This window comes from Phocoena phocoena, chromosome 1 (assembly GCF_963924675.1).
Source record: "Phocoena phocoena chromosome 1, mPhoPho1.1, whole genome shotgun sequence".
Taxonomy (NCBI): Eukaryota; Metazoa; Chordata; class Mammalia; order Artiodactyla; family Phocoenidae; genus Phocoena; species Phocoena phocoena.
Genome location: NC_089219.1, coordinates 150495608 through 150515420, shown reverse-complemented (window position 1 = coordinate 150515420; position 19813 = coordinate 150495608). Strand labels below are relative to the sequence as shown.

At 38.7% G+C, this 19813-nt stretch overlaps 1 protein-coding gene across 1 annotated transcript in view; it reads left to right on the top strand.

Moving 5' to 3' along the window:
• LOC136118087 (C4b-binding protein alpha chain-like) overlaps positions 1-19530 on the top strand; it is a 39111-nt gene extending 19581 nt beyond the window's left edge. Inside the window, exons 7-13 of the mRNA XM_065871251.1 lie at positions 6652-6834; positions 8474-8674; positions 9773-9961; positions 14952-15125; positions 16096-16271; positions 16819-17016; positions 19399-19530. Of these exons, the coding sequence (XP_065727323.1) occupies positions 6652-6834; positions 8474-8674; positions 9773-9961; positions 14952-15125; positions 16096-16271; positions 16819-17016; positions 19399-19530 (1253 nt within the window). The remainder of the gene's footprint in view (positions 1-6651; positions 6835-8473; positions 8675-9772; positions 9962-14951; positions 15126-16095; positions 16272-16818; positions 17017-19398) is intronic.
• The last annotated feature ends 283 nt before the right edge of the window (positions 19531-19813 follow it).

Genomic DNA, 19813 nt, shown 5'->3' with positions numbered 1-19813 from the left:
ATTTCACTTAGCGTAATACCCTCTAATTCCATCCATGTTATTGCAAATGGCAAGATTTTATTCTTTTTTTATGATATATATATATATATATATATATATATATATATATATATATATGGCACATCTTCTTCATCCATACATCTATTGATGGACACTGTGGTTGCTTCCATATCTTGGCTATTGTAAATAATGCTTCAATGAACATTGGGGTCACATATATCTTTTCAAATTAGTGTTTTTGTTTTCTCCAGATAAATAGTAAGGAATGGAATTCCTGGATTGTATGGTAGTCCTATTTTTAGTTTTTTGAGGACACTCCATACTGTTTCCCATAGTGACTATACCAATTTACATTCCCATCAATGGTGCACAAGTGTTCTTTCTTTATCTGCATCCTTGCCAACAGTTTTTATTTCTTGTCTTTTTGATAATAGCCATTCTGACACATGTGAGGTGGTATCTCATTGTGGTTTTGATTTGCATTTCCCTGGTGATTAGTGATGTTGAACATCTTTTAATGTGCCTGTTGGCTATCTGTATGTCTTTTTTGAAAAAAATGTCTATTCAGGTCCTCTGTCCATTTTTTAATCAGAGTTTTTATATTGATTTGTATGAGTTGTTTATGGATTTTAGATATTAGCCCTTATTAGATATATCATTTTCAAATATCTTCTCCCATTCAGTAGGTTGCTTTTTTGTTTTGCTGTTGGTTTCATTTGCTGTGTGAAAGCTTTTTGGTTTGATGCAGTCCCATTCTTTTTTTTTTTTTTTTTTTTTGCTTTTGTTGCCCATGCCTGAGGAAACAGATCCAACTAAAAAAATACTGATAATACTAATGTTAAAGAGGTCACTGACTATGTTTTCTTCTAGGAGTTTTATAGTTTCAGGTCTTACATTTAAATATTTAATCGATTTTGAAGTTATTTTTGTATATGGTGTAAGAAAGTGGTCTAGTTTCATTCTTTTGCATGTAGCTGTCCAGTTTTCCCAACACTATTTACTGAAGAGTCTGTCTTTTCCCCACTGTATGCTCTTGCCTCCTTTATCCTAGAAAAATTGACCATATAAGCATTTATTTCCGGGCTCTCTGTTTTGTTCCATTGATCTGTGTGTCTGTTTTTGTTCCAGGACCACACTGTTTTGATTACTAAAGTTTTACAGTATAGTTTCAAATCAGTGAGCATGATAACTCTTGCTTTGTTCTTCTTTATCAAGATTGCTTTGGCTATTTGAGGTCTTTTGTAGTTCCATACAGATTTTAGGATTATTTGTTCTAGTTCTGTGATAAATGCCATGGGTATTTTGATAGGGATTGATAAATCTGTAGATTGCTTTGGGTAGTATGGACATTTTAACAATATTAATTCTTCCAATCTATGAACACATGATATGTTTTCATTTTCTGGTGTCATCTTCAATATATTTTATCAATGTTTTGTAGTTTTCAGTGTACAGGACTTTCACTTCCTTGGTTTAATTTATTCCTAGATATTTTATTCATTTTGATGCAGTTGTAAATGGGATTGTTTTCTTATTTCTCTTTCTGATAGTCTGCTATTAGTGTATAGAAATTAAACAAATTTCTGTATATTGAATTTGTATCCTGCAACTTTAATGAATGCATCTCTTAATTCTAATAGTTTTTTTTTGTGGAGTCCTTAGGTTTTCTATATATAGTATCATGGCACTGGCAAATAGTGACAGTTACTCCTTCCCTTCCAATTTGGATTCCTTTTATTTCTTTTCTTGTCTGATTGCTGTGGCTAAGACTTCCAATACTATGGTTAATAAAAGTAGTGAGAGGGGGCATCCTTGTCTTATTCTTGATCTTTGAGAAAAAGCTTTCATCTTTTAATGACTGATTTTGATATTAGCTTTGGGTTTGTCATAAATGGCCTGTGATATCAGTTGTATCTTCTCTTTTACTTCTGAGTTTGTTTGAGCCATCTCTCTTCTTTTTCATTGCTTTTTCTTATATTTTTTAGTCATTATTTTATTTACTTTCACTGTGTTTTTTATTATTTCATTTCTCCTACTAATTTTAGAGTTTTTTTTTTCTAATTCTTTTGGGTCTTTTAGGTGTAAAGTTTGATTGTTTATTTCAGATTATTCTTGTTTCTTGATGTAGGCCTATATTGCTATGAACTTCCCTCTTCTAACTGCTTTTGCTGCAACCCATAGATTTTGGAAAATTGTGTTTCCATTTTTATTTCTCTCAATGTATTTTTTGATTTTCTTTTTGATTTCTTCATTGACCGATTGGTTGTTTAGTATCAGGTTGTTTAGCCTCCACATGTTTATATTTTTCCATTTTTCTTTTTATAATTGATTTCCAATTTCATATCATTGTGTTTGGAAAAGAGAACTCAATCTTCTTAAATTTATAGAAACTTGTATTGTGGCCTAATATGGGATCTATTCTGGAGAATGTTCTATATGCACTTGAGAATGTGTATTCTGCAGTTTTTAGATAGAATGTTTTGTATATATCTATTAAAGCTATCTGATCTAATATGTCATTTAAGGTCAATATTTCCTTATTAATGTTCTGTCTTGATGATCTATCCATTGATGCAAGGCCATACTACCCTTTGCCAGATGTTACTTGCCCATTTATATAGGCATTTGAGAGAGACAATTGGACTTGTTCCTTTAGAAAGCCCTAACATTATTTGATTCCATGCATATATGCAGCGTATATTCTATGCATATATGCACACTATTATTGCATTACTATCAGTTTCTCCCTTTGTGTTTGTGAACATTTGTTTAATATATTGTATTTAGGTGTTTCTATGTTGGGTGCATTGATATCTATAAATGTTATATCCTCTTCTTAGATTGACCCTTTATTATTAAGTAATGTCCTTCTTTGTCTTTTGTTATAGTATTTTTTTTAAAGTCTCTTTGGTCTGTTATGAGTATTGCTATCCCAGCTTTCCTGTTGTTTTCATTTGCATGGAGTATCTTTTTCCATCCCTTCACCTTCAGTCTGTGTATGTTTAGCTCTAGAATGAGTCTCTTTTAGGCAGTATATAAAAGGGCCTTTAAAATTTTTTTTATCCTTTCAGCCACCTATGTCTTTTAATTGGTCCATTTAGTCCATTTACATTTAAAGTGATTATTGATATGAATGTACTTGCTGCTATTTTGTTAATTGTTTTCTGTTTTGTTTTGGTTTTTTATGGTAGTTCTTTTTTGTTCCTTTCTTCTTCTCTTAGTCTTTTCCCTTGTGGTTTGATGATATTCTCTAGTGTTATGTGTTTGGGTTCCTTTCTCTTTAATTTTTGCATAACTATTGTAGGTTTCTGGTTTGTTGTTACCATGATGTTTATATATATATATATATATATATATATATATATATATATATATATGTATCTTTTTATTTTAAATTGATAGTCACTTAAGTTCAAATGAATTCTAAGAGCACTATATTGTTTCTGCCCCCCCATTCTACATTTTTCACATTAGAGTTTACAACTTTTTATTTTGTTTATCCCTTAAACTACTTATTATAGTTATAGTTGATTTTGCTACTTTTGTCTTTTACCTTTTATACTACTATTTTAAGTGGCAGATCCACTGCCTTTACTATATATTTGCCTTTACCAGTGAGATTTTTTTCTTTCATATATTTTCTTTTCTTTTTTTTTTTTTTGGTGGTACACGGGCCTCTCACTGTTGTGGCCTCTTCCATTGCAGAGCACAGGCTCCAGATGCACAGGCTCAGCGGCCATGGCTCACGGGCCCAGCTGCTCCACAGCATGTGGGATCTTCCTGGATTGGGGCATGAACCTGTGTCCCCTGCATCAGCAGGCGGACTCTCAACCACTGCACCACCAGGGAAGCCCAATATATTTTCTTATTTCTAGTTGTGGCCTTTTCTTTTCTGCTTACAAAAGACCCTTTAACATTTTTTGTAAGGCTGGTTTAGTGGTGATGAACTCCTTTCATTTATGCTTGTCTGTAAAACTCTTTATCTCTCCTTCAATTGTGAACGATTCCCTTGCTGGGTAAAGTATTCTTGGTTGTAAGTTTTTTCCTTTCAGCACTTTAAATACATCTTGCCACTCCCTTCTGGCCTGCAGAATTTCTGCTGAAAAATTATCTGGTAGACTTATGAGGGGTTCTCTTGTACATGACAAGTTGTTTTTCTTTTGCTGTCTTTAAAATTCTCAAACTTTAACTTTTGTCTTTTTTGTGTGTGTGTGTGGTATGCGGGCCTCCCACTGCTGTGGCCTCTCCCATTGCGGAGCACAGGCTCCGGACACTCAGGCCCAGCGACCATGGCTCACAGACCTAGCCACTCCGCAGCACGTGGGGTCTTCCTGGACCGGGGCATGAACCCGTGTCCCCCACATCGGCAGGTGGACTCTCAACCACTGCACCACCAGGGAAGCCCACTTTTGTCATTTAAATTATGATAATGTCTTGGTGTGGATCTCTTTTCATTTATCTTGCTTGGGGTTCTCTGTACTTCCTGGACCTGGATATCTGTTTCCTTCCCCAGGTTAGAGAAATTTTTAGCCACTATTTCTTCAAACAAATTTTCTTCCCCTTTATCTTCTCTATTCTCCATTAATGAAAATGTTAGTTTCCTTGACGTTGCGCTAGATGCATCTTAAACTAGCCTCATTAATTTTTTTTTCTTTTTGCTGTTCTGATTGGGTGATTTCTACTATTCTTTCAGATCACTTATCCATTCTTCTGTACCACCTAACCTGCTATTGATTCCTTCTAGTGTATTTTATTTTATTTATTGTATTCTTCAGCTCTAACTGGTTCTTTTTTATATTTTCTAACTCTGTGTTAAAGTTCTTTCTGTGTTCCTTCACTCTTCTCCTGAGTTCAGTGAGCATCTTTATAATCATGTTTTACTCTTTATCAGGTAAATTACTTATCTCTATTTCATTAGGGTTTTTAAAACTAGGGTTTTATTTTATTCTTTCACTGGAAACATATTCCTCTGTCTCTTCATTTTATTTGACTTTCCATGTTTGTGTCTATGAATTAGGCAAAACAGAATGAGCATGGGCTGGGGGATCCTGGCACTCACTGCATTGGGTCTGCCTTTATGGTACAGTTGGAGCTGGAATGGGTGCATGTGGGAGGGGGTCCCAGGGTGCTCTGCCCAAGAACCACCCTGGGGGGATGGCTGGAGCTGGAATGGGTATGGGCTTGGGGTAAGGGTGTCCCAGCGACAAAGTAAAAGTTGATTCTCATACATATTGAGTTTGCTGCCTGTCCAGGAAACTCTCTAGGGAAGCTATAGTTTAGGTGTTAGTTTAGCAACCATCTCAGTAATCCAGATTGCTTCAATCTTATGATATCAAAATGTGCTTTCACAATCCCTTTAGTAGAGGAAGAGAGAAAATCAAATTGTCCCCTGGCTTTAAGAACTTTTTTCCTGGAAATGACCACATATCACTTTGCATTTCAGCCTTTTGTCCAAAACTAGTAATGTGTAGACGCTACTCATCCTAAGGGAACTGAGGAATATCACCTTTTGTCTGTGCAGGAAGCAGAACTGGAAATACTGTTTAGCACTTTTCATGTCAACCACATATACCTACAGAGCAAGTAAAACCTATTAAACACCGGAAGTTCAACAGGACAAAGCAAACAGTAATTGAGCAAGAAGAAATATTGTGGCATTGCTAGTTTGCTAATCTAAGGCATCTTCCTTTGCTACTAAGCACCCACACAATATCACTTACTATTCTGACTCAGCACAGGACACAATCAAATTGGGGATAAACGAGCATGATACTGCAAACCATTTAAAATGCCTGAAGAACTCTCGTGAGTTCAGGATGAAGGTGAAAGGCAGGCACTGAAAGCCTTTAACCAAAATGTGCTGAATGTTAGAAAGGTAACTCTGGCTGCAGAATGGACAACAATTTGAAGTGGGACAAAACTTAAACCATAGGTACCTGTTGCAACTATCTTGCTAAGTAGTGAAGCTCCTTCAACTGTTGCCATGGCAGTGGGCCTGGAGAGAAATTGAGGAATCCTAGAGGAATTAAAGTGGCAGGACTGACAGGACTTGATGACTGACTGCTGTGGGGTAGGAGGCAGGGGCAATTTGTTCTTTGCTTATGATGGTACAGCTCTCTGATGCCCTGGCTACCTCTGCATCATGACTATCACATCATTACCACTGACCACTGACCCACCATCAAAATCATCCAGGAGAGCAGGTCATTATAGGAAGAGGTTTTGAGGACCTCAAGATATGTTTTTTTCCTGGATTATATATGGCTAGTTTTTCTTGGGAAAGTGAAGAAGTTAGAGTTATCCACAATCATCTCACAATAGAACCTACATGATGGGATCTCATTTTACTGAGGCTTTTAAAAGTTGAAAAAAGGGCTTCCCTGGTGGCGCAGTGGTTGAGAGTACGCCTGCCGGTGCAGGGGACACGGGTTCGTGCCCCAGTCTGGGAAGATCCCACATGCCGCGGAGCAGCTGGGCCCGTGAGCCCTGGCCGCTGAGCCTGCGCAACCGGAGCCTGTGCTCCGCAACGGGAGAGGCCACAACAGTGAGAAGCCCGCGTACCGCAAAAAAAAACCCCACAAAAAAGTTGAAAGAAAAAGCATATATATCAATATATATATAACCCATTTGTCTTTTCTTTTGAGTTTTTAGAAATCACTTGTCCTCAGCCAGTGGTTAATGATGGAAAAATAATCTCTGGATTTGGACCCATCTATACTTATAAACAGACTATTGTATTTGACTGCAATAAAGGTTATCGTCTCAAGGGCAACAAGTTAATCCATTGTGGAGCTGATAACAGCTGGCATCCTCCTCCTCCCATTTGTGAACTCAGTAAGTATGGGCCATGAAAGAGTTTCAATGTCTGGCATCTAAAGATATCCAGAAATATTGATGGGGACATACTTATATGCCTAAGCCCATTTGAATCACAGTAAAAATGTAAATTTAGATCAATCCGTCAGTTTTTTTCTTGTTGGAAAAAAGAATGATTACACTACACTGTGCAAGGTCATATAACATCACAAAAGGCTGCCACACGCAGTTGTGCACACTGCAACCCTAAAGAGAGATGTAGCCTTGTAGACGTTGTGGATTAGTATGTTTATTTCAATAATTTTCTTGCAGTTGATAGAAAATTGCTTTGTTCTAGCAAAAATCATTATATTATGGTGATTGTTTTAAAAGATATATAGTAAAGTGTCCTGAGGGAAAAATGCCTTTTTCTAACTTGCACAAAATTATTGTATGGACTAATTATGATTCTGATACTCTGAAATTATAAACTCATGTGGATCACTAAAAATTATCTTTTTTTTAAATTAATTTTTATTGGAGTACAGTTGCTTTACAGTATTGTGTTAGTTTCTACTGTACAGAAAAATAAATCAGCCATACATGTATATATATCCTCTCCCTTTTGGACTTCCCTTCCATTCAGGTCACCACAGTGCATTAAGTAGAGTTCCCTGTTAAAAATTATCTTAATGGTAACAATGATAACTTGGTGCTAGTCTAAGTACATAACAAGAATTAATTCAATGAATTCTGTCCAGAATTGTGGGCACTGTTATTACCCTCATTTTAAGGATGAGAAATCCATTCACAGAGGTTATTTGACATGTCGAGAATAGGCAAATCCATTGAGAGAGAAAGAATTTTAGTGGTTTCCAGGGCCTGGGAGGAGGCAAGACTAGGAGGTGACTCCTAACTAGTACAGAGTTTCTTTTTGGGTTGACAAAAATATCCTAAAATTGGATAGGGGTGATGGTTTCACAACTCTGTGGATATAGTAAAAACCATTGGATAGTGTATTTTAAATGGGTGAATTTTATGTTATGTGACTTGTGTCTTAATAAAACTTAAAAAAGACCCTTACCCTTGAAGATAAAAATAAAATAAACATCCAACTTGACAGATGTTTCTATTACATTTCCATACTGTGAACCAGTAGCAGCAGCAAAGAGTGAAGAGGACAAGATACAAGGTTTAGGCTCAGAAGTCACTTTGTGCATGGTTTGTTCTTGCCAAACCTTTAAATGATAAAGTTTCTGGTGTCATCTGGATAAGGGGAATGACTCTTGTTTATTTTCTCCTATCAGTCAGGAAACAAAAGAGTTAGATTTATTTGTCTGCAACATTTCTCCAGTCATATCCACCTAGCAAGCCCAATGCTTCAATTCAGATACCAAACTTTCTGAAGTAAAATGAAGAGGAAGAAGAATTCATATTTTGAATAGTTGGCACGACACACAGAAACCACTTGTTAGTGCCCTTAGTAAGGACCTCTCTGGTGCCTTGCACATTTGGGTACATGTCCATGTGTGTTTTCTGGTGTGACTGATTCATCAGCTATGGCAGGCTGGTTCCTGGCTGAATGAGCACATGACACCCTTTGATAGGACAGGCTCATTGATCACTGTTGCATCCCTAGTAACAGTGTCCTTTTCCCTTGTTCTTCCTTTATGGGCAGATGGCTGTGCTGGCTTACCACATATCCCCCATGCCATGTGGGGAAAATATGGCTACCAGAAGCCAACAGAAGAGGAAGTGTATGATATTGGGACTGAACTGAGGTACTTCTGCACTTCTGGCTATAAGCCCAAGGCAGATGGGCCCACGACTGTGACTTGTCAGAGAAATTTGGAGTGGACCCCATACATACAATGTGAGGGTGAGTTTCTTTTTTAAAAATTTTTTCGTATATTAAATATCCAGTATGTGCTAGGATTTTCCATCTTAAATGAATATAATTTTTTCCCTCAAGATAAATTTAGAATTATACTAATTGAACACAATAGTGAACAATTATTGCCAGAAGGGACCATAAATATTTTGGAGCTTGAGGAGCTGAGAAATTATAATCTTATCCTGGTTCAGAATCAAATGAGACAAAACACAGAAGTCAAATGTTATGAAGATTAAGTATGAGCTTCATTACTGGTAAAGGTACAATGGAGAATACAGCTCCACCACCGCCCAAGTCAGACCTCTGTCACAGCCCTTTCCTCCCCAATGTAGACTTTGGGGTGCTCGACAGAAGGAAAGTCTGTGAAACAGTCATGAACTCAAGCAGCTGCAAGGTGACTTGTGTCTCATGTCTCTTGAGCCATGAGACTGTGGGCTGAAAGACCTGCCTCTAGAAGACAGACTCTGACCCCTGACCCAGTGCTTTTGCCTCAGTAGGATAGAAAGGAGACTCTGTCTAGTCTCACTTGGGAGTAAGTGAGGGGCTGAAAGATATATGGATGCAATTCTATGGGCCTCAATGGAATTGACAACATGCATTCTTCTACACATCTATCAGACTCTTGCCATTTTAGAGGTAAAGACACTGAGGCCCAGAATACAGGGAACTTTATTCTGTAGATTGGAATTTGAAAAATATGTGAAATGCACAAATAATGAAAAATTGGTAACCCACTTATTGAAAGATTAGTCATTTCGCATTAGGACTTAAAGTTCAATTGCAGTCGTTCAGACTCATTTTGGGGAAATAGAATGAAATATTTTAACAATATCACTGAATTAAAATATATTTAGTAAAAGTTATTGCCACCACTTAACAAAGTATTGGAAACAACTGAATTGGAAACAAATGAGTTGGAGTGCTTTAGCAAATCAGGGCCAGGGAGAGCAGACTCAAATTGCCTCTGCTTTCCCAATCTCTCTTCAGTGGTGAGATCTTCTAAAGGTAGAAATTAGACTTTTAGCCATAGGATCCTCCTCATGGTGACTTTACTAACCATTAGCCTTCTTTTATATTTTTTAGAGGTTTGTTGCCCAGTACTAGAACTGAACAACGGCAGAATCACTTTACTGAGAAAAAGCAACACTGACAATAACTGTACCTATTTCTATGGAGATCAGGTTTCATATACATGTCCTAAGAAACGTACATATTATGCTAGATGCACAGAAGATGGCACATGGAGTCCCAAAACACCAGAATGTTACCCAGGTAAGAGCTTATGGAAGCATGTCATTTTAGAAGTTTTTTACATCAAGATGATGGAGATTGTTATTTTTTAATTAAAGTGTAGTTGATGTACAATGTTATGTAAGTTTCAGGCATACAGCAAAGTGATTCATGATGTTGGATGGTTACGTTCCACTTATAAAAATTGGCTATATTCCCTGTGTTGTACTATAGATCCTCATAGCTTATTTATTTTATACATAGTAGTTTGTACCTTTTAGTCCCCTACCCCTATCTTACCCCTCCTAGCTTCCTTCCCCCCACTAGTTTGTTCTCTATATTTGTGAATCTGTTTGTTTTGTTATATTCATTCATTTTATTTTTTAGATTCCACATATAAGTGATAACATAGAGTATTTGTCTTTCTCTGTTTGATTTATTTCACTAAGCATACTACTCTCCAGGTCCATCCAGGTTGTTGCAAATGGCAAAACCTCATTCTTTTTTATGCCTGAGTAATAGATATAGACACACATCTTTTTCCATTCATCTGTTGATTGACACTTAGGTTGCTTTCATATCTTGGTTACTGTAAATAATGTTGGTATGAACATTCAAAATGATGGAGATTATTAAGGGAAGGTTTCAAATTAGGTAAAAGAGACATGGGCTGGTTGGCCCTGAGGACATGGTAAGCCCTCACCTGGAGCCCCTGAGAAACTGGTCTCTAGGGGAATCAGCCCAGGCTGCTTTTTTGTGTCAAGCATAAGGGTTCCAAGATGGTTGAGTCTGTGAGGGTCAAATACAACAGTCCCCAAGGCAAGGTCATATTCAAGTGTGGAGCAGAAAGTTTTCATTCTTTCAGTCTCTCTGTAAAATGAAAAAACCTCAGTAAATTTGCCTCTAGCCTTGGGAACAGAGTTACAGTTCGGATGTGAAACCACTGCTACAGCCCAACTTAGAGAAGACTGTTGCCAAACTAGTTGGAATGGTTCCAATAGCCTACCTTGCAAAACGCCTCAGATTTGCAGAATTTCCTTTGTAAAAACAAGGGAGGTGTCGGAGCTTTCCTTTTAGATCAACAGCTTCAAATTCTTAGCATGGAAAATTCAGAGAAGACAGAAGTGGTTCTCCTTGCTTGTGGTTTCTTAATCCTATAATCAACACGCACCTCGGATTGTTTGAGCTGGCCAAGGACTGCATGAATGGAAGAGGAAAATTAGAATTGTCAAAGGCATAATTTCTCCTATTGGTGATACATGTAAGAAGAAAAGACTCGTCTCTACCCATCACTGAGTTATGCCAGAACTTGCCACTAAGAACTCAAAATGGGTGAAAGGTGATACATGGAAAAGTCTTCAGAAGTATTGGATAGACTGCTAAAGTGCTAAGACACCATCAAGAGACCCTGGCGGCTAGTAGCTGTGATCAACAGCAGGAATCACCTATGCTGGAAAGGCCTGGATGGAAGAGGAAGTGGACTGAACAAAGACAAGATTTTAGTAAAAAAAAAAAAAATCTGCTAAGTGAATGAAAGGATAGAAAATCAGATCTTAGAGATGAATGTCATTCTTCCCATAGCTTTTTGGAGGTTAAGAGTTGGAGTAGTACTAAAGAACAATCTAGAAGCAGATGAAATTATCAAATTTAAGTTTGATTTCTTCTCTTGGAAATCTACTCTTAGTTCATCTGAAGTGTGTGTGAACTGCAGAAAGGCTCCAATGCTAGAGTCTCTTATTCTGCATTTTTACCTAGAAGTTCCTATACCCTGATGAGCTGTGAGTATATTGATCTCAGAACCCACTGTTTGAAGCATGTGGGCACCCTCCCAGGAAACCTAGTATTATTGTGCTGTTTATGGATCAACAACTTGAACATAGAACAAACTGCTTGGCTTTTGTCCCAGTATCAAGGATGCTGCTAATACCACAGCATAATAGGGTTTTGGATATCCTTAAGGACAGACTCCCTCTTTGGATAATGGAAATTAGAACAATGAACTTCACAGGGTGATAAATATTAGTAACTGTTGTGACTTCCATTGAGAAAGAGGAAGTATGACATTGTTTATTCCCTACCATGCCTTTTTCATAATTTGCTTTTATAATGTAAATTTAGAATTTAGGAAATGTGTAAAGCTGGTGTTTTGTTTGATGCTGATGTTTTTTATGTGTGGTACTTTTTAACCCTTAACATTGTTTGTATAATTTGAATGCAACAAATGAACTTGCAGTGAAAGTCCTTTACTACAGCCTCATTCAGTTGGAAAAATGAAATCAAAACAAACAAAAAAAAACCCCACATTAGGTAAAAAAGTTCGTATACCCTGAATGATTTTAAGAGTGGATAAGTTTGTTAAAAAATACTGCCCCCTCAGTCCAACTTTCTCTTTTCCCCCACTGTTTGTTCCCATTCTTTTGAACTTCCTGGATTCCTTCTTTTTTCTGAATCAATGAAAAGAGCCCACATCTAAAAGATAAGCTAGACAGTTCAATTATTACCTTTTATTTCTTGGTATTTATTCTTTTTTCTTCTCTTCCTTCTAGTCCGTATGGCTTCACCTACAGTATAAAACCTTCCCACATCTAGTGAACCTGCCTTTCTGAGCTTACTTCTTTTCTTCCTTCTCTACCTTCCATATTTTGGAGCATCATCATGCCATCTACTTCTTGCTTATTCAGTAGAATTAACATGATGCCATTGATGTTCTGTATCAATATGATATTCTGTGGATGTCCACATGGTCATGATATCTCCAGACTCTATTTTGACAGGGACTGGTGAGTTATAGCCAAGGTCTTAAAATGCAGATATTTGATCTTGAACCTTCCATGTGTATGCAAACTGTTTGTGACCCTCTTTTCTGATAGGGATGGAAAAGAAGGGCTCTGCTGAATCAGTGGCCTCACTTACTCGAAGACATATTAATCTGCTCTAGCAAAGATACCACATCTGCTACAGTGGCTGCAATAGGGGCTAAAATGCTGTTGGGTTTTCAGCAGTCTACTGGAATTCTCCAGAATCCTAATTTTTGTAGTAGACACACTGGTGAAGTACAAGGGGATATGATGACCCCTCCTGCGTCTTTAGTTCTTTAAGAGTGGCACAAATTTCTCCTTCTCCCCTACCCTTCAGTACATGATATTTTAAAAAAACTTACCTTCTTTGCCTCCAGGGGGAGGGTATAGTTAGTATCAATGTCTTGTACTTGGCTTTCTTGGATAAGACAGCTCTAACCCCATAGGCCAAGGACCAATGTGGAGGTTGTACCAATGACCCATTTTGTCTATCCTGTTTATACTTTCAAAGATAATGGGGCTTCCCCGGTGGCGCAGTGGTTGAGAGTCCGCCTGCCGATGCAGGGGACACGGGTTCATGCCTTGGTCCGGGAGGATCCCACATGCCACGGAGCGGCTGGGCCCGTGAGCCATGGCCACTGAGCCTGCACGTCCGGAGCCTGTGCTCTGCAATGGGAGAGGCCACAACAGTGAGAGGCCTGCGTACCACCAAAAAAAAAAAAAAAAAAAAAAAAAAAAAGATAATGGAAAAGGCCACCAAATGGCTTAATAGGGGGGCCATGATGGTTCCAGGTATCCATGTCAACTCAAGCTCTATGTTCAATAATCCTTGGATTCCTGTGCACCTCTCACCTGTGCACAGTTACCTATGTAAATAGACATAGTTTCTCTTAGAAGACTGGGGCACTCATTACTGTGTATACTTCCCAAGGTGTTGTAGTATCTTTACTTCTGGAAACTGTCTTTTTTCTTTAGTCGATGATCTCCAGACCTGACAGCTGGCACAGGTCCAGAAACTGAACAAAGGATTATAACTTTTTATTGGACCAAATGCCAACAGCCTCCTGATCACCCATCCTTAATTTCTTTCGATGGTACAAATTGAGTAGTGTCTGGTTGGCTGCTCATCTATTTTCACCCTTATGAATGCCATGTTCTATTAACCGTATTCCTAACCCTCAGGCACCTCTGGTTGTCTCTCTAACTTGCCAGTCATTATGATGATTACATTTACTTAGCTTCTGAAGCATATAAGCGCCTCTCAGACTGCGATTGCTAAGAGTGAAATTTGTTCTTTAATGTTCTTCGCATCATCGGCTCTGGCCTTTGATATGGGTGCTCTTCTTGTTAGGATATTCCTTCTGACCTTGGTACCTGTATCCTCCAGGCTTTCCCAGGGAACATAATCATTTGGTGGGATTTCCAGCATGTGTGTGGTACCTCCACTCCAGCATGCTCTCTTCTCTGAGTCACTTAATCTCTCTTTCTACCACGTGCCATGGCGACTCCAGCATTTGAATCTCATGGTCAGCATCATGGTTTCTATGCCTCAAGGAGGCATCTGAGGATAGTACTTGTAGATACTATAGCCTGTCAGTTTAATATTGTATCTGACTTTCCTGGTGCCCTGTTCTATTTAAATTTCTCATGCACTGTTTGTGGAACCTGACAGTGTTCCCTTTCAGAGAGGTACTCAGCACCATGCCACATCTATTATTCCAACCTGCAAGCCACCTTTTTTATTCTTTCTATGAGCTCTTTTCTAAAATATTTTAGAAGACAGTAAGTATATTCTTGGGGGGTTGGATGGACAGGTTTGATTGGGAGCAATGAGTCAGAGATTGTGGATTTATTTCACATCTTTACAGTCTCTCCCAGATGTACATCTCTGCATTTAGCCTGAAATCAGAGGAGCGTACCACTAGTACAATGAGACTTTGGACTGAATTCAGCCTTCATGCCAAAATGCCTCCTAAATAGTGTCAAGTTTAGTGAATTGTCAATAAAATGAAACAAATCTTAAGTGCTTGTCATTCCATTGGAGCCTTTCTAAGGTTCCTCAGCCTCATGCCTACAGAAGGGCAGCATAGGTCCTGGGTTTGGCTAAGTGAGCAGATGGGCAGAGAAGATAGAAGGACAGAAGGAAGCCTCCTACAAACCACACAGATTCTGGGAAGTGTTGATATAAGCATTCGACACTCTGACCCTCTTTGATTTTTATGTCTCACTTCAAGATTGCAATTCTCCTCCTGTCATTGCCCATGGACATTCTACACTTAATGGGCCATCATTTATGTTTGGAAAGGCTGAGGCTACATACGAATGTGATGAAGGGTACAACTTGGTTGGAAAGAAAAAACTCTCTTGCACTTCTTCAGACTGGTCACCTGCAGCCCCTCAATGTAAAGGTAACTCCAGCCCTCTCTTCAGCTTTGTGTGTGTGGGAACTATCCTGAAAGGCTTGAGAGCACAGTTTCTTCTCTGCCAGAGGCAGCAAAAAAATATTTGATTTGATTTGATTTATTTAAAATACTTACTATATTCTGACAGTACCCAAAGCAAAAAGTACAGAGGGTACAACAGAAACATTAATCTCCCCTACTTCTTTCTCCCAGGGGCAAAATTCAGCCTCTGTGAGGCAGCCCCTATTCTTTGTTTCTTGTATACTTCCAGAAATATTCTACAGTTGGTACATCTTATCTGAGTGTAGTTGTGGCCCATAGCAAAATTGTCATGGAAAGTTGGTCTAGCATGAATGTCGACTCCCATGGGATAATTGCAAGCATCGTGGTGAGGTCACAGGTATTTCCATCAGAGCCAGTGCAGGGCACCACCAGCCCAGGACGTAGGCATGTTGTAAGTGGGGGACTCCTAGTGTGCCAGCTGTGTGGGGACAAGAGGGGACAAGATCGGGTCTTGTCATCAACAACCACAGGGATTATTTGCCACCATTGTTTCCATTGCACACGAGAGGATAATAGGAGAGAGGGAAAATCTTGTATTCAGCATCTTATAGGGATCAAGATACGAGAGGTAGTTGATTTGATAGATGAGGATTTAGGGTCACATGTCCTTTTTATATTCTGTCATGCTATTTAAAATTGTTATGTCCTTGGGCAAGTTACTTAACTTTTCTGTATCTCACTTTCTCCTAGATAAAATAGTGAGACTTAAATAAGATAATCACATAAAGTACTAGCCCAAAGTCTAATACATAGCCAATGCTCAATAAATATGTTAATGAAAATTATTTTTGTTCTCAAGATGAAAGAAAAGGTAAAACAATTAGCAGCACTTCGATATAGTTCATGCTTAGTACCGTAGACTCATATCTTTTTCTTAGATCTACAGATTGCTTAAAATTATGTTCCATTTCAGCTTTGTGTCCGAAACCAGAGATAGAACATGGAAGGTTATCTGTGGATAAGGATAGATATGTTGAACCTGAAACTGTCACTGTCCAGTGTGACTCTCGTTATGGTTTGGTTGGTTCCCAAAGTATCACTTGTTCAGAAAACAGAACATGGTACCCGGAGGTGCCCAAGTGTGAGTGGGTAAGTGGCACAATTCAAGGAAGTTTACAATCTATCAAACCCTAAAATGGGTGTCTCCCTCAAAGGACTGTCCTGCCAGTAAAGGTGACATCTGACTTGTCAAGATTCATTCATGCAAAGGAACTCTCAATTTTGCCTTGAAGCCCTCTGGTCAGAAAGGAGTGGCAAATTTTCCTGTTCTCACTTGAGAACAGGGAAAACTGAGCCCCTTTGGAGTGGAGGGTCTCAGATACCTGGGAGTACTGACTCCTTAACTTTACTTTTCTAGGGGATATGGTGTACTGTTGTCCCATTTCTGAATGGTCAGCAGAAATAGTCTCTGTTCCCACAGAGGCTTTCTGGGAGGCTGTCTCAGAGCAGAGTTATATTCCTCTGAGGAAGAAGATGGTGGGGGTCCAAGGTGTTTTCTTGTTTTCCTGCTCATCCACCACTTCTGGGTGGGTCTTGGTCCTGAATCTGTAGTCCTGCCTTTGTCAGCATGAACTATGCCCCCTAACAATTGGAAGAGAAGCCTTTTAAGTACACTCATCACATATTTCTCCTTTAGGAGTACCCTGAAGGCTGTGAGCAAGTGGTCAAAGGCAAGAAACTCATGCAGTGTCTCCCAAATCCAGAGGAAGTGAGATTGGCCCTGGAGGTGTATAAGCTGTACCTGGAGATTCAAACACTGGAGCTTCAGAAAGATGAGGCAGAGCAAGACACTCAGAGGGTTCACCGTAATGTTTCCCATGAAGGGGAGGAAAATGTGCCTTGCTGCCTTAAATCCAATATGGATCACCTCAGTTAATCACCATTACCATCTCTTTTACACCATCAATTGTGGTAATAATTATCTAGAAAGGGTAATTGGTTAACATTTAGTGCTTTGAGACTGTAGAATTATTGATCATTTTCTGATTCATATTTTTGCTTTTCTGGACGCAGAGTACATATTTTATCAATTAAACAATTTACATATCCAATAGTATTTTGTCTTCGTGGTCATTAGGACTCTGTGAAATGAGGTCTATGAAAAAACCCAAACATAAAGTTGATATATTTATTTTACTGTAGGGACCTTGGTCATATGAACATGGGTTCACACCAATACATTTCCATGGATTGCCTTTACTCCACAGTTCACATGTACAAGTCACTCAGGTGTTCAGTATTTAGATTAAACATCAACACACCCCAAAAGCCTTGTCCGTTGTCCCCCATTTGAAGCAGTCACGCCCTTTTCTAAACCCCCATGCACTTGACCTCTGCCTCACTAATGCTCCCTTTTGGCTTTTGGCTTGTGAGAAGGAGATTCATGTCTGTGTCTGATCTCCTGATTCCATCCTCAGGAACAGACTCTGAAAGCCTGATGAGTGGAAGCCCACCGGGCAGCCACCTTTGTGCTCCCAAGTCCTTGTTCTGATACGGTCCTCATTTTCCTTAATAGAAATTAAAATGGCTCAAGCAACTACCCCCCACATGAGGAGAAACCCCATATTAATCACATTTATGTCTCGGGGTGTTCGGTGACTTCCTCCAACACTTGCGTCCTCTAAAATCTCTCTCTCATTCATATCTCAGTTCCTTTGGTTGTTCTATCTCCTTTATACACAGAACTCTATGGGGGAACAGTGACCTCTTTAGTTTAGTTCCCCCAAACATACTCCAATGAGACAAGGGTGTGTAGCAGGCTTTCACTAAACCTTAGATAGGTTTGAATTGCTATAGTAACCTACTTAATATAGAAGGTATCTGTCCATGGTCTTTTTTTTTTTATTCACTATTTTTTAATTCCAATACTGTATTTCACTCTATGTATAATATGCTCATTCATCTTCATATAGAAATACTGCTAAGTGAGTTACCATAACCATGGTCTTAAAAGCCATTTGTCTGGTCCTTTTACTCAGAATTTCTTTTGGTTGATGTTTATTTTGGGTTTCTCCTGAGACAAGTGGGGATCTACTTTCCTTGGGAGGTGTCCCAGAAAGCACTGTGATTGAGTGGGGTAGTAAGATGGGGGAGTGAGGACAGCCTCAAGAGGTCATTGCTGTTGCAAGCAGAAGCTCAATCATGCTGGCTGCCTTCTGGGAACATGGGGAACACAATTCCGAGTTGTCTTTCTAAGGAGGATGAGCCGGGGTATTTATTCAACAGTACCCTCCTCTCATTGGTAAAGACTTGCTCTAGCAGCACTGACACCCAATCACATCTGACCCCACTGTGGGCCGGTGGGGCCAGCAATAAGACATCAAGGCCGAGACACACGGGTAGCCAATGGCTCTGTGGGGACGCTTGTGGTAATCTCCAGAGCAGGGATGTGGGGAGAACACAGATGATGTCTTCTCCAGTTGCTTTTTCTCTGTGGACATGTTGTTCCAGTCTATGCTTTTTTCCCTACTCAAATCTCACATTTGCCTTTATTAGACTCCTGCAACAGTTGGATTTTGTAGCCCTTAACACAATTCCCTTCATTTTTTCACAGTGAGCAGTTTAGTTCTTCGTCCTCCATTGGGCTCTTTTCCAATTGTGGTATTTCTTGTTATATGAATTCTAACAAATCATATATTTGCTCACACTGCCTAAAAAACAGTTAAAATTCACCAATCCCCTGTAACAAATATTATTCCTCTTTTTTTTTGGTTTGGGATGTGAGGATGTAGTATGAGCCTCAGGGGTTCTTCAGACACTTTGTGAATAGGATTGCATCATCATCTGCTCTCATTGTCCAAATACCTTGTGTATTATAATTATCTTCACATTCATCATCAAAAATATGATCTAAGAAAGTGGAATATCCTGTTAGGAATGGGAGTGAGCTGAGAAGGCTTAGGAAAGCTTTATTAGAAGAATCTGCAAGAGAGAAACTTGTTCAATTTGGTGCTCATTGAGGGTTTGTGTGAGAGGAAGAGAAGGGACCTGGATATTTTATACCAAAAATTTAAAGTTTAGAACATATGGAAAAATAATTTCCATTGCCTTATGAGGAGGGTGTAGGGCAGATGTATTTATTTAAAAAAAATTTAAATAGCCAGCATAGTCTCATGTTAGCAGGAGCTGGATAATTAATTGTAAGCAAAGGAAACCCAAAGAGATGTCCATTCTGTTTAAGTCTGTGTCTTCCTGCAATGGTTCTCTCTACTTCCAGCATCAGCAAGGACTGGAGGAGAAGACGTTGGCCAGTTCCTCGCGATTAGATGTGGATAAATATCTGGCAATTGTTGTTTCACTCACTGGCTTTTACTACTTCTCACTCATCTTCTCCCACCAGCAGGAGTGATTATATGCTCCCATCTCCCTCCTTTGCCAACAAACCTCACTAGAAAAGCCTTCATTCATTCAGTACTGTAATAATTTGAAAACCATGTCTTTGCTTATTTATTTTATTTTGTTATGTGCTGATTGAATTAATTTCCTATTTCATTATAATTTATATCATTTATTATTTATATCACATTATTTCATTTTTTTAACTATAGTGCACATCTTCTCTACAATTGAATAAAAACGTAATTTCTACTTCATACTATATAGTATCATTGAACACTGCTTGCAATTATACT